At 44.8% G+C, this 14,410-nt stretch overlaps 2 protein-coding genes across 3 annotated transcripts; one reads left to right on the top strand and one right to left on the bottom strand.

Moving 5' to 3' along the window:
* The first annotated feature begins 537 nt into the window (after window positions 1-537).
* CHURC1 (churchill domain containing 1) lies at window positions 538-7,591 on the top strand. 2 transcript variants are annotated; one of them, XM_081003799.1, is made up of 4 exons: window positions 538-697; window positions 2,080-2,215; window positions 3,533-3,603; window positions 6,330-7,591. In XM_081003799.1, exons 1-4 carry the CDS (start codon window positions 659-661, stop codon window positions 6,420-6,422), a joined length of 339 nt encoding a protein of 112 aa, XP_080859925.1. In that variant the 5' UTR covers window positions 538-658; the 3' UTR covers window positions 6,423-7,591. The 2 variants fall into 2 exon arrangements, with proteins under 2 accessions (XP_080859925.1, XP_080859924.1); XM_081003798.1 differs by lacking the exon at window positions 538-697 and adding an exon at window positions 715-1,152.
* GPX2 (glutathione peroxidase 2) lies at window positions 6,485-14,197 on the bottom strand. The gene is made up of 2 exons (XM_081003815.1): window positions 13,923-14,197; window positions 6,485-11,370 (listed from the first exon to the last, which is right to left on the bottom strand). The coding sequence occupies exons 1-2, from the start codon at window positions 14,142-14,144 to the stop codon at window positions 11,020-11,022; spliced, it is 573 nt and encodes a 190-aa protein (XP_080859941.1). The 5' UTR covers window positions 14,145-14,197; the 3' UTR covers window positions 6,485-11,019.
* Window positions 14,198-14,410: the final 213 nt, after the last annotated feature.

The raw sequence follows: 14,410 nt of genomic DNA, 5'->3' as shown, positions 1-14,410 counted from the left end.
TATCTGCAGCAGTACATACAGATCCCATTTAAGCTCCATTATACAGTGGTACCTCGGGTTACATACGCTTCAGGTTACAGACTCTGCTAACCCAGAAATAGTGCTTCAGGTTAAGAACTTTGCTTCAGGATGAGAACAGAAATCGTGCTCCGGTGGCGCGGCAGCAGCAGGAGGCCCCATTAGCTAAAGTGGTGCTTCAGGTTAAGAACAGTTTCAGGTTAAGTACGGACCTCCAGAAGGAATTAAGTACTTAACCTGAGGTACCACTGTATATATTTTTCTCGAGTTAGGAGCGCGTAGTAAAGAAAACATAGTTTGCAAAAAGGCTGAGCGGCGCAAAGGAAAATCTATCTATCTATCTATCTATCTATCTATCTATCTATCTATCTATCTATCAGGGTCTGCTGTTAAGACGCCACCTTCGCACCGCCGCTAGGCACCGCAGAACGTTCCGCGCCCGAAAGATGACCTCATCTCCTCCTCAGCTCCGCGTACCTGCAAACCCCGCCTCCCCGCCCACAGCCCAGACTCCCCCTTCCAAGGCAGAGAGGAACGCTCGGAGTCTGGTCGAGGAAGTCTCGTTTGTTTCCTTCTTGTCTCTCGCGTGGAGTGTGACGTCAGGGGACGCGCAGAACCAGGAAGCAGCTGCAGAGGCGACATGTGCGGGGGCTGTGTGAAGACCGAGTACCCGTCGCGGGTAAGGGGCGTGCGGAGGCAGGGGCGGGCAGAAGGCGCCCTCTCCTTAATGACGCCTCTCTCCGCAGGTTCACGAGAATGACCCGCCCCCAGCTTGCTCCAGATCAGCTTGGCACCCGCCACTCTATAGGCTGCCATGAAGCCATCGGGTGTTTCTTCCTTTATTGGCTTAATCTAAGGCGGGCCTCGCCTCTGGGCCCGTCGGAAGTGCTGCTCCGTTAGATCTGGGCAGCTACAGTCCGCTCTCGCACACGGGGGTTTCCAGGTCAAAAGGTGTGACTTGCAGCCGACAGTCCTAACCTCTACCCACTTCTTACAAAGTCAGGCCTGTTCCGCGCCCCCCTCCTCGGTGCTGCACTGTTCCCACCCAGTGTCTTCACCTTGGTAATGATTTGTTCGCTTTTAATTGGGACGTCCGATGCCCCAGGCAGCTGCAGGAAGTCAGATTCAGAGGAGGTGGGTGGATTTGCGTTGAGAACGACTAATCATATTTGTGCAGAATACTGAATGACGGTATTTTGGGTGGTGGCTGCACCCCAGTTTCCTGCAGGAAGGGTACAACCCTAGGTTAGCCTATCCAGCCGTGTGCCATCACCCCAGCCACAGGGCCAGTGGTCATGGAAGATGGAAATTGTAGTCCAAAATGTCTGGAGAGTGCCAGTTTGAGAGAGCCTGGTTTAGAACTTTTGAAATTCCAGAAAAGTCTCGCCGCTGAACTCAGTAAGTGTCTAGAGTTGCGGTTTACAGGTGACACAGTGGTTTTAGGTTAAGGTTACCAGATTTTTTTCAATGAATCCGGGGACACTTTTCAACTTCCTACTAAATAGATCGATTTTGTCGGGGGAGTGATTTGTAAATCCGGGGACTGTCCCTGGGAAACGGGGACATCTGGTAACCTTATTTTAGGTTATAGTCTATGAATATATTTACATATATTATGTTAGGATAATTGAGAATATGTTTGTAAAGTAATTCAGTATTACTAGCCCCATATGGTCTATGTGGATGGCTGGAGGGAAACAGACAGGCATTGGCACTGAAAGACAGTGGCTTGCCTGAGACCACTAAATGTTTGTGGTTAGCCTAAAACTAGAACTGGAGAGGCCCAGTCATGCTATTAACAAACTAGATTTTACACCTAGTATATAAATTGTGTCTGTTAGGTTTCCACCTTCATTGCTAATAGCAATGATGGGATTTATGTATGGAAATCTGTGTAGCCCTGAATCAAATCACCCCATTGCTGAATTTTTAAAAAGAAAAAAGCATTTTGTTCTAGTTGCAGAACTCCCATGTATTGCATAATTTGAAAATTAAATGAAGCGTTTATAAGAAGAGAGCACTGGTTTCAAAATAATAATTTTGTTCTTCTGAATGCCTTAGGGTAACACCTGCTTGGAGAACGGGTCCTATTTGATGAACTACGTGGGTTGCATTGAATGTAAAAAAAAGGATTTCGTGTTGATAACAAACAAAGTAGCAGAAGATGATGATGGAGAGGAAATTATCACTTATGATCGTAAGGAGGCTGAACTTTTACCAACTGTACAGACGTGCTCAGAGCTTAAGAGGCTCATTCCCAGAAGCCTGTGTGTTGAAAGCTGAATATGTTCAGAAGAAGCACTTTTTATGATGGTTACATTTTCAAATAGGTGGTAGTGATCCACTGTGACATGGTGCTCTCCAGGATACTTTTTGCAGCTGATGGAGGTAGTCATTTTCAGTTGTAAGCCTAAGTACGTGACCAGATTCTCTCGGAATTGTGGCTGCTACTGAAAGAAAACCTATATTCCCATTTCTTTCCATCTGGCTCTTGGGGAAATCTGTCTCTTGCAGTGCCATTCTGGCTACCAGCCCCCCTCTTATTTATTTCCTATAGATTCCAAGAATGGTTTCTATCCCCATCTCTTTCACTATGCTTGAAAGCTGCTTATTTATTTTATTTCTTTATTGAATTTATATACTGCCCTATACTCACTTGTCTTAGGACGATTCACAGAATAAAAATCAAAATATAAAACCACAAAATACATAATCAAAATAAAAACAACAACAACCCAATAACCCCCCCCCCTTCAGTGAAATTGCTTGGAAATGTAATGCATGCAACTTTGGGTGATGATTGAATGAATGAACCAGTATTTCTCTTGTGTTACCTGGCTAGTGCCACTCTTTAGAAACCAAATCAGCCATCTTCAAGTCATGTAGAGATGTAAAATTTTCTAAATAAATTTGTCATAAAATTGTGATGGCAGTGAAAGATTTAAGTTGCGATTAGATTAATTACCTAAATGCAGAGGCTGTAAAAAGCAGCCGTGTTCAGCAGCTGTGGCAGTGAAAAGAAACGTGTTCTTTTGGAACATCATTCTAAGATTGGATGTATCTTCCTGGATTTTGCCACTTGACTATTCAAACAATTTTAAACGAGCAACCAAGTGTCAAACTGCGCTGCTTTCCCCTCCAACTTCTCAGTACACCTCTGTTGTTCCTACTCCCCTTTTTCGTAGCTTCTGCTGCTACAATGGCTGCTTCTAGCTGGATGGGCGTTGTTATAGTAGCTACATATGTGCAGCTTCTCTCCTGTCAGTTTGGACAGTGGTAGTGATAGAAAAAGCAAAGTGAACATAGTATGAGAAAGCATAAATAATGGATGTGCACCCCCACATGCTTATGTGTGTGGCAGGCCTAACAAATGTCTTCCTTTGGATTCCTGTCTAACTGGGTGAATATCTTTTTGAAACAAGGGGTTGATTCAGAGCATGAGCATAATTGGGGCCTAAGTGGTCCTGCTATCCAGGCTAATGATCTTTTCTAAATCTATTGGTTTTCCTTTCAGATGTATGTAAGAACTGTCACCATGTGATAGCCAGGCACGAATATACTTTCAGTGTAGTGGACGATTACCAGGTAAAACGCTTGCGACATTCATTAGTCTCCTGAAACTTGTTTGCTTGTTTTTGTGTTAAGCTTCTATGTCACTAAGATGCAAGAAGTATTGGGATCCAAGGTTGCAGTCCTGTGCATACGTATCTGGGAGTATGCCTCATTGAACATACCAGGATGTATTTTGAATACATAAGCACAGAATTGTGTTGTGTATAGTTGTAATATAAAATTTCCAACTCTTTGGGTGGGGGGGAATCTAAAGACCATGTGTGATTTGCCTGATATGCTTCTGGGTTGTACTAGCTGCAGAATATGTTGCAGCTGTTACACTGCTTATAGGTATTCATTCTCTCTATGTGGGTTTTAACAGTCTTTCATTTGAGAAATATGTCAAGGCACTATGAGGTCCATATCAAATGACAGACTATCCAATAGATACTACCAAACTTCTTTGTCAGTTATGTTTTGCATGGGGGGGGGGTGTTGCTTTGCTGATGGCCTCTAATATAAAGATAACTCTTAATGTTTTACATCAGTGATGATAAGTGCTATTGCTGTCGCTGTCAACTGTATTTTTTCCTTTTTGTCTTTTGTTTGCTTATGTAAACAGTGTGTTTTCAAAATGTGTGCCGATGGCAGATGGCATAATTGCTTACATTCTGCATGATGTGCAAAGCAGTATTTAGCATCTAATACAGACTTGCTTTTCAGAATCTCTGCTTTCGTTATATATGCAGACATGCAAGTTTCTAGCCCTCAACCAGTTGAAAGAAAAGCAAGGGGGTAAAGTAGAAGGTTTTTTTCCTGTGCTGGCCCAGGCCCACTCTGCACCCACTCACCCACACTGAAAGCCAGGCTTTAGAAGAGTTGGTCAGCTTCTGAGCTGTATGTTCCTGAGTGCAACTTCCCAGACCGAACACAATGTTGTATCTCTGTCTCCCTCTACTGGGCGGATATTGGATCTTTGTTAACATTCTCTCAGATAATTCATTAGTCCTTATGACTCATGCACTTGGTAGTTCTTATTAAATTTTCAACTAGATGGTTACACAACCCAGTACTACTCCTGGGTCGCCACCCGTACGTGCTGCTCCCAGTGACAGCCACCACAGTTTCCATTATAATAAAATCCTCTCACATAGGCATATTTCTCTCTTTTTCTTAAACGAAGTCACCAAAAGTAGATGATAAAAAGATATGATCAGAAATGGTAAAGGTGGGCATAGTGGGAAGGATGCAGATTAAAGAGCACTGATTGTAAAGAGTCTTGGAAGATCTGGTGGGACCCATAAGGAGCTTCCATTGTGGCTCCTTGCTTTAAGTAAAAAGTCTTGTGTTCAGTTTCTGCAGTTATTCTGCATTGCCATGTCTATGTGCTGTCCATGGTTAAAAAACAAATTATAGAACTTTGGGTCAAGAACTGTTGAATTCTGCACTCTAGCTCTTGCAACAGTTAAGCAAATATGCATATACCGTATTTTTCACTCTATAAGACGCTCCAGACCATAAAGTGCACCTAGATTTTGGAGGAGGAAAACAAGAAAAAAAATATTCTGAATCCCAGAAGCCAGAACAGCAAGAGGGATCTGGCTTCTGGGATAGCCTCTGGCTGTTCTGGCTTCTGGGATAGTTACGCCAAGCCTCTTCAGGGCAGCGGGATGAAGGCTCCCCCTGCCCGAAGAGGCTGCGCGTGGCTAAGGCAGAAGCCAGGACAGCAAGCGGGATTGCCGCGCAGCGATCCCAGTTGCTGCCCTGGCTTATGGAATAGCCGTGCGCAGCCTCTTCTGGGCAGCAGGATGAAGGCTCCCCCTGCCCGGAAGAGGCTGCACACGGCTAAGGCAGAAGCCAGGAGAGGCGCTTCGCTGAAGGGGCGCTGCGTAGCTCTCCCTCTCTGCGTAGCGCCCCTTAAGTGAAGCGGGAGGAGGAACAGAAGGAGCCCCTTCTGTTTCTCCTCTGGTTTCGCAGGACAGGTGCGTCACTGAAGGGCGCTGCACAGTTCTCCCTCTCTGCGCAGCGCCCCTTCAGCGAAGCGGGAGGAGGAACAGAAGGAGCCCCTTCTGTTCCTCCTCCCGCTTTGCAGGACAGGCTCGTCGCTGAAGGGGCGCTTCGCAGTTCTCCCTCTCTGCACAGCGCCCTTCGCTCCATAAGACGCACTCACATTTCCCCTTACTTTTTAGGAGGAAAAAAGTGCGTCTTATGGAGCAAAAAATACGATACTTGCTTTTTTGTATACTTGGGTCTCTGGTATAATTCTGAGAAGGGACAGGGAAATATAGAAGCCTGCTTTTTTGTCTACTCTCCCCCTATTCTGGCATTGCCTGCAAATTTTAGAGATTGTATTTGTGACCATAAGGAGAAGAAACTCAACAGGTTTTTAAAAAATGAGATCTGAGGTTTTTCGGATGCTAAAGACTGCACCCAGTACTTCATTTCATTTTCATAGTGTCGCGCTGGTTCTGAGCAGCTGGAATTGTACAGGCATGTCTTCACAATAAAAAAAGAAGAAGTATTGGCTCATGTAGAAGCAAGTTCTAACAAACATGGCTTCAATATGATGTGACATGGGCAAACTGCACATTAAAGGTCTTGGTTTGTAAAACAGCAGCATTCTTTGATGACCTGGAGACTTTCTATTGTAGTTTTCAACTAGGTAGATGCTAGATTAGCCTGATGGGGGCCTGGCCCGTGTTATGGGCAGCAAGTGTTTTCTCTCACTCTCCCAATGTATGTTTTGTCTCTTGTTCTAGGAATACACCATGCTGTGCATGCTCTGTGGCAGGGCAGAAGATTCTATCAGTGTCTTGCCAGACGATCCTCATCTGATGACTCCATTGTTCTGAGCCTCTTGTTTTTAGCCGATTGTATCATGTTAATTTTGTAACAGCAAGTTATGAAACATGGGTTGGGGGGGGGGATCCTGTTCAGTCCATGCAGAGTCAAGTGATATAACCCTCTTCCATGTTTTTAAGTTACAAGCTGCTTACCTCCTCTCCACTATAGGTACATACTGCTTCCTAAACTTGTAGGTGATAAAGAAGCCAATTTCTTATGTGCTGGCTTTAGGGCCTCATTTTTAAGACCCATTGTCAGCTGGCTTTGGTAGGAGAAACAAAAATAATAATTCTGAGAGGGGTTGTTCTGCAGTTGGCTTCATGCAGAAATGATAACATCATCTGAGAGATAATAGAAATTAATCCTCAGCAGGAAAGAAGGTTGCTGGGCAAGGACTGCCCAGATTATTTCCTTTTCAGTGTCAGGAAAAGTCTTTTGTCAGTGTTACATATTTAGTGAATTGGCTCAAGTATGGGAGGTGTTGGGTTCCTTTGGCCTTTCTGATGTTGCTGTACTACAACTCCCATTATCTCTGGCCATTGGCCATGCTAGATGGGGCTGATGGGAGTTGTAGCTCAACAACATTTGGAGGGCCAAAGGTTCCCCACACTTAATACCTGAAGCGTGTTAGTGTGTTAGTTTAACAATTACAGTTCTGTCCTAAGTCAGTACCAGCCTGTGGTCCTTGTCTAGTTCTACCTGGCTTTGGTTGGGTTGTGAAATTAGGCGGGGAGTGGGGAGGATCTGGTGTGAGGCTGAGTAAAATGTGAAGTTGCTCTTCAGGAACAAAGCCAAGTGCTGTAACTTTTCAGCCACTGCTTCTGATAATTCTTGAGTATCAGCCTCTGGATCTCCCATTTTGGAAGTGTAATGTACTATATATTTTGGACAGTTGTTTAGTTCGCTATGCGTTTTGACATTGAAGATACCAAAACCAAATTTTGCATGGTGGTTTCTGAGATCAAGGAGCAGGTTTTTGTCTCTGTTTTAAAACTATTGGATGCCACTTTGAATCACAATAGTGGACTGAGCCTTTCAGAACTCTGCTGATTTTAACCACTGATTTCAAAGCAAGCAACTCTGGGGACAAAGGCTGCTAGTGCTTAATGAGATGGGTCTTTGGTGTGATCCAGCAAGACGGTTCTTGCATTTGGAATTAAAGCTTTCTTTAAACCCATGGTGTTGGAACTATTTCTTTCCTAAATGGCTAACCGGACCCACTAGAAAATCGCAAGGGTACACTGACAAGCTTCATGGTGAAAATAAAGCATATTTTAGCCATCTTGTTGGACATCATAGTAGGTGCAATACAGCTTATGCTTCTGTCCTATTGAAATAAATGAGGCAAATGAGCCTGGGCTGCACCCATTGCATGGGATTGAACCTTGTGCTATTAGGATTATCCCATCAGCACAAGCATTTTTTGCTTGCCAGATCAAACAATCCCCTCTCTTCTTTCCCTGTGTACTGTTCTGGTGGTTCTCCCAACCTCACAGTGCTGATTTTGGGGAAGGGAGGTGTAGAAGCCTTGTTGTGCTAGCAGGACTTCTTGTGCTGGCTCCTGCAAGCGCAACTTTTTAAAAAATCTGCCCCATTTTTTAATAAAGTGATACACTAGCCAGCACTTCCTTTAGCAGAATTGCACATTGCTCTCCTTGCTCTGAAGGAAATCCTCTGTTCTTGCCACTTAGTGTTTGTTTCTTGGACTTGTATTGATTTTAATTCCTGGAAGGCCTGACTAAATGGAGTCTGTAATGAGCTTCATAGATTTATTTATATTTTAGACTAAAAGGGGGGAGGGGTCTAACAGGACCTGACTCATTAGATGTCTGTGTTTCTTTCCTCTTGCACTTTAAGCACTTCAGGGGAAAGTCTTTGTATTGCAGCCAGTCAAAAATGTGGTAGCGGCGGGTCCCAGTCTCCTCATTCCTGCTGAAGGACTTGCCATGAAATACGGTGCTGTAAATACAGTAAACAGGCCTTGATATTCTGAAGTGCACGAAGAAAACTACAGCAGCCACCTCATTCAATTAACAGCGTAAGGGATGCATTGGAAATAACGACCCTGCAAAGAACAGGGGCTGTGTTGATGTGCAAAACGTCCATCCTCTCTTTGTGGTCCACAGCATGCTTTTATTATTGCTTTTTATGGTTCTACAATACCTGAAGAGCGTAGACTCTCCCAGGGTCATACAGGTGGACAGGGGCAGGACATGGCGAGCGTTGAATCTCCCTCTTCATCCATCTGGCACTGTGACTCCCGTTAAGAGCAGGCCTTGCTTTGAATGGAAGTCACGTCGCATTGTACAGCTGACCCAGTTTGCAAAAGCTGGCCTTGTTCCATACAGCATATTAAGATACCTGCAGAAAGCTGTATCGTGACGGGGGGGGGGGGGGATCTCTACTTTGTTCTATCGTTCCTTCTGCTCTCTCTAGTCAAAACTTTGCTAATGTGTCTCTTCGTGAGGGTGAAAGGACAGCCGCTGGAGCTGCATTAGGCTCCCCATGATCTTTAAGAGGAGTTTACTGAATAAGTGGAGCATGCATATAGAGACTGGGATTATAGTTTGTGATGTGGCAAGCCCAGGTGCAGGGAAGCAGGGCTTATCATTTAAAATGATCATAATGAATCTCAGCAATTAAATCTGTGCATCTCTGGCATACATCAGACTAGCCTCTCCTTAAGTAAAAGGCTTTTTGTCAAGACATACTCAGGTTTACCATTTCCTAACTCAGACATCTCCTTTTGCACCTGCTTCGTGCCCTCTCATTCACCTTGACAGTTTTTGGAGTCATTCTGCACCCCACAATTCTGCTTTACCTGTGTGGCCAGCTCTCCCGGCTGGTTGGACAGAGTGCCAGCGACGGGGAGTGCTGCAGTCTGCCACTGTCAGATGAAAGCTGGTGGTGGAGGAGGAGGAATGATAAACAGAACTGCAGACATTTCATCCGCCTGCAGAATTCATGAGACCAGGTCAGCTTTTCTGCAGTGGGTGACAGGTGCATGCCCCTCAAACCCAAATCCCAGATTGGGGCATTTTGCATTTTATTTGCCCTAGGTTAAACATAGAGTAAACTATGATATAAATGTTTTTATGAGATGGCAGAGGCTTCTGGATGTTTCCTGAGATGTGCATAAGAGTATGGTAAAGAGTAGAGCAGGTTCCAATGAGTTGGATGAGAGCAGGAAAAGCATATAAAGAAAAATAGCAGCGACATAAATGGCTCACCTGAGTTCAGCTGACAGGACAAAAGCAGAAGCAGGAGGTTTGGTACCGCCGAAAGCGATATAATCAGAAATGGAGGTGGTAGATTCCATAAAATTAGAATCTTAATTGCCTGATTTTCCCCTGGATTAGGAAGAGCTTCTTCCACTTGCATTGAGTATCAGAACATAAGAAGAGCTTTCTGGATCGAGTCTAGCCTTCTGATCTCACAGTGCCAACCAGATGCTTATGGAAAGCCCGTAAGCAGGAGATGAGCACTAGAGCACTCTCTTCTCCTGCAGTTTCCAGCAACTGGTATTATGATTTACTTTGCTTAGTAGCAAAGCCCAATTTATTTGCGCTGCACTAGCAATATGTGTTAACAAAGCTGGGCATTTTAATACTTCCTGCATGGAGCTGGGGCAGCATGTACCTAAATTTTCTAACTAGGTATAGTCCCAATATCTTAAGACAAAGGGGCCTGATAGAATACTGCAAGTCATATTTGTTAAGTCTATACTTTCACGGGGGGAATGAATTGTAGCAGGGAATGCTTTTACCTCGCAGAGTTTAGGGTCATTTTTCAAGCCTCGTTGAATGGTTGGCGCCTTTGGGGGATGTGGAAGGACAGAAATATTAAGCTAATAAATGGCCCCCAGTGATTCTGCCTGGTCTTGTACACAAACTGCTTTGTTTAAAGCCACGATTTATGGGAAATGGGAATAAAAAGGACATTGAAGGCCAGAAATAGGAAAGAGACGAGGTTTTTGGCTTTTTCAGCCTAGGAAGCAAAAGCAACCATTTTAGAGGTGTGTGATAAGAAAACAAGGGGGGATTCGTCAACTCATTTATTGGGCTCATGAAACAAGGAGTGCCCAGCAAGCAAGGGCCAGGGGATCAGACCTTTACACCTTTCGGGCCCCCTCCGTTGAGCTTTAGGAGGGCACCGTCACTCAGTAGAAGTCTGATGTTGGCTCTGTCAGGAGCTAGGAGGAAGCACCTGATACACTCAGAAAGAAGGTGAGGGAGTTGGGGTGTGGGGGTGTTTCTACAGGTGGGCAGGGAGGAGACACCCATGATCACAGCGCAGTGAACATCAAGCCATTCTTATGACCCGCCTTGCTCCATCAAGACACTTAGAATAATCCAGTGGTGGCTGGTGCCCATTGGGGCCAAATGCGGGGAGATCGACAGTAAGTGGGGCCAGGGCCAATGACAGGCAGAGCCCACTAACTCTAGTTTTGCCTCCTTCCTTCTGAGTTCTACAAGAGCAAAACGGAGAAGGAAGAGGAGGAAGCCACCTCCCAGGGCGTTTGTAAGAAATAAGGTGAGGGCAGGCAGAGGTTGCCCTAATGGACCACTCTCCACTGGAATAATCTTGGGGATGCTTGTTCTCCTCTTATTTGGCAAGCTTCAGGAGGCGCTGGATGTCGGGCTCGATGTTGGTGGTGAGGAATCGGGGGCTGTAGCGCTTGAAAGGCTCGCCTTCGGGCCCCACCAGGAACTTCTCAAAGTTCCAGGAGATGTCATGGCGGTGCACCGGGCTCCAGATGATGAACTTCGGTTCCATCATGAAACAGGAAGGGTTGTCATCTGGGTAAGGAAGTTTGTCCTTCAAGTAGGCAAAGACAGAGTGGGTGTTCTTGCCGTTCACCTCGCATTTCTGGCAAAGGGTAAAGTTGGGTTCGAATCCGGACCCAGGCCGCACATACTTCAGGCTGTTGAGGATCTCTTCATTCGTGCAGTTCTCCTGATGGAGAGAAGCAGGAAGCACAATGAGCATTGGGACGCCCTGTACAGGTCAAGCTCAGTCTATTCCCTGCTGCGCTTAGCAGCACCAGCAGAGCACTTTGGATGCAATCTTGCTTTGGTTCCTGCTAGGCTCAAATGCATGGCTGGTTTGACTTATGTGAAAGTGTCTTCCTTGTAGGGGCTGAAGCTCATACAAGAGGATATTGCACAACATTCTGGGGCTGGCTCCCTAGAACAGATGTGAGAAACAAGGACACTCATTGCTTTCAAGGCAAGAGTTTCATATATGTGTTTATAAGCAATAATTGGTTTTGAATCATCTTCATTTTGACCAGTGAGATGATTTTTCTGTTCTTTTAGCATATTGCAGTATCCCCCTCCCACAGACACTACTAGACTCTAGAAGTCTTTCTGGAATTGTAGAATACTGACTCTAAAGTTGGCTGGATTCTGTCAAGTGCTACGCGCAGTGAACCTTTTTTTTATTTTTAAAAGTCTTACGAACACATCTTCTGTTTTCAAACCTTCTTATATGGATCCTATCTGGGGTGGTGAGGAGTGTGGGTTGCATGTGTGAGAGAGAAGTGGCTTGCCCCTCTGCAGCATGAGGCCACCAGATGATTGGCCAAGAGTGACTGTGGCTCTTGGGGAAAAATAACTTGTTATCTCTATTCTAGGGTGTTAGGTTTCCACAACTGGAAATAACTGTGGTGCATTTGTGGTTCAGTGCCAAGAATATTTTCTCCTTGGGTAGGCTGGCCAATGGCATTTGTTTTATATTCAGGTCCTTTGTGTTCAGTGTTTGGCACTGAGGAAGGAGCTGCCTGCTGGAGACAGCACAGAGACAGTTTGAGAGTGTGGATTGGCAATGACCTTAGGTCTTTCTCAGTTCTGTCATTCTACTCAGGGCTACCTATTTTAGGTTTGTCTGCCGCTTTACAATTTATAGAACAATCCTGTGCCTGTTTACTCAGCAGGAACTCATTGTTCAGGGGGATTTACACTCAAGTAGCAGCAGCCTTGGCGAGACAAACAGTCCTGTTGCAAATTGCTCCCATGTCTGCAAACATCCTTACAAAATCCTCATAGCTGGCTCCTAGACTGATGAGAGCTACTTCTACCACCTCCTCTGCTGCCTGCAGTGAAAGGGACAAGCCCAAAGCCCATGCATTATTGCTAGCAAAGTTTATCCCAGAACAAACAAGTGGCGACAAGTAATTTCCTTTCTGGGCACCTGGCATGATGGGCAACAGAAATCTTCATATGGATTAAGGGCAAGCTCAGGAACTGATGCAAGTAGTGTCAGGATCACAAACGGTGACTGAATTAAACTCCTGACTGATCCCTAGTGAAAAAATAGATACCTATAACGAAGCAGCTCAAAAAAACTAAAAAGCTAAAGTAAAAAAATAATAATCAGTGTATCTAAGTTGATAGCAGAAGAAAGTATAAGTCAATATTTGGATAATATACACCTTCTTGAATCAAGCATCTCCCCCTCCTTTTTTTAAAGAAAATGGCCTCTAATATTTATAATGCAGAAAGATTGGAAATCTAAATATAACATAAGCAATTGTATGAGCTTTTGTTACTTTTTATTAGTTTTTATGATTGCATTTTTTGTAATAGTAAGTTTAAACTGTTTTTAACACCCCCCTGAGACTGTAGGGTGAATGGAGTGTCATAAATAAAATAATAATAGGAATAGTAAAAACAATGTAACTGGCGTAGATAATAATGGCTTTCTCTGGAATCAAGGAGTGATCCAAAGTTTCCTCTGGCAGAACTACATTTCCCATAACCTTTAACAAACTACAGTTCCCAGGATTCTTTGGGAGAAGTCATGTGCTTTAAATGTATGCTGTGTACACAGACATTCTCTTAAAAATTTCTATATTTTTGTTCTAAATAGAGCCTTTCTGATGCCTTTAAAAGTGGCAATATTATAGGGTCGTAAATATGCTAAATTACATGTGCATCTCTTAACAGAAGAGCCAGAATAAGTGTCAATTTATAGCAATTGAATTGTTTCTGAACAATGTATTTGAATTTTATTCACCTGGCACTTTCCTTCTCTCTTCTCCTGGGAATCCTGCAGGATTGAACAGTTATTCAGAAGTCACAGTCCAGGAATCTTTCGGATAAGTAAAATTATCCCTCCTACACAATACACATGCAGCTTGACCCTCCTGTGTGGGAGCAAAGCCCCATTAAGTTAATAGGGGCTGCAATCCCTCACTTCTCAAACAAGTGCACATAGGATCCACAAAGGAATGATGATAGGGTATTGAAGAGAATGGGCTTACTTGATGGGGGAGCTGTAGCTCAGCGGAAGAGCATCTGCTTTGCATGCAAAAGGTCCCAGGTTCAATCCCCGGCAGCTCCAGGTAGGGCTGGGAAACACCTGTCTAAAGGTTTGGACTGCCGCTGTGCCACCAGTCAGTGTCAGCAATACTGAGCCAGATGGTCTGACTTTGTATAAGGCTGAGAGATGGAGCCATCTTTTGCCAATAAAGGCTGGCCAAAGAGAGAATGAACCAGGTCACTTACCTGGTAGCCAAACTGGTTGCAAGGGAAACCCAGCACAACCAACCGTCGAGGGTATTTGCTCTGCAGCTGGTTCATCTGGGTGTAATCCCTCACCGTTGTGCCTCAGAGGGAGGCCACATTTTCTATCAAGACCACCCTCCCTCTGAAGTTGTTGAAATCCACCTTCTCCCCTTGGAGGTCGGTGGCGTTGAGATCGTAGAAAGATTTGGCTATGGGAGTCATGGCTGCAAGGACCACGGACAGCAGCAACAGGACAGCAGTGAGCCCCTTGCAGATACAGTGACTTGCTTAAAATGCTCCTCTGTGGGTTCATGCGATTGGCTGCACCCGGGTCCTGCCGGGATGGGCGGAAAGTGGAGCCATTGCCTGTTATCGATCCAGCTCTTTACTGATTCGGAACAAAAGGCGCAGGTCAGGCCACGGTGTGTTCCATTGCAAGCATGTAGCTGAGGAAGGATATCCAAGCCACGGTGATACTTAGGCCAGCT

This window comes from Podarcis pityusensis, assembly GCF_964106645.2.
Source record: "Podarcis pityusensis genome assembly, chromosome: 1".
NCBI lineage: Eukaryota > Metazoa > Chordata > Lepidosauria > Squamata > Lacertidae > Podarcis > Podarcis pityusensis.
This window is presented reverse-complemented; position numbering and strand designations above follow the sequence as displayed.

Excerpts from the sequence above, each read along its gene's own strand:
- CHURC1 (XM_081003798.1), top strand. The coding sequence starts at position 1,084 with ATGATTTGTTCGCTTTTAATTGGGACGTCCGATGCCCCAGGCAGCTGC. Across the intron at positions 2,216-3,532 it reads GGAAATTATCACTTATGATC|ATGTATGTAAGAACTGTCAC; the intron begins GTAAGGAGGCTG and ends TTTTCCTTTCAG. Across the intron at positions 3,604-6,329 it reads GTGTAGTGGACGATTACCAG|GAATACACCATGCTGTGCAT; the intron begins GTAAAACGCTTG and ends CTCTTGTTCTAG.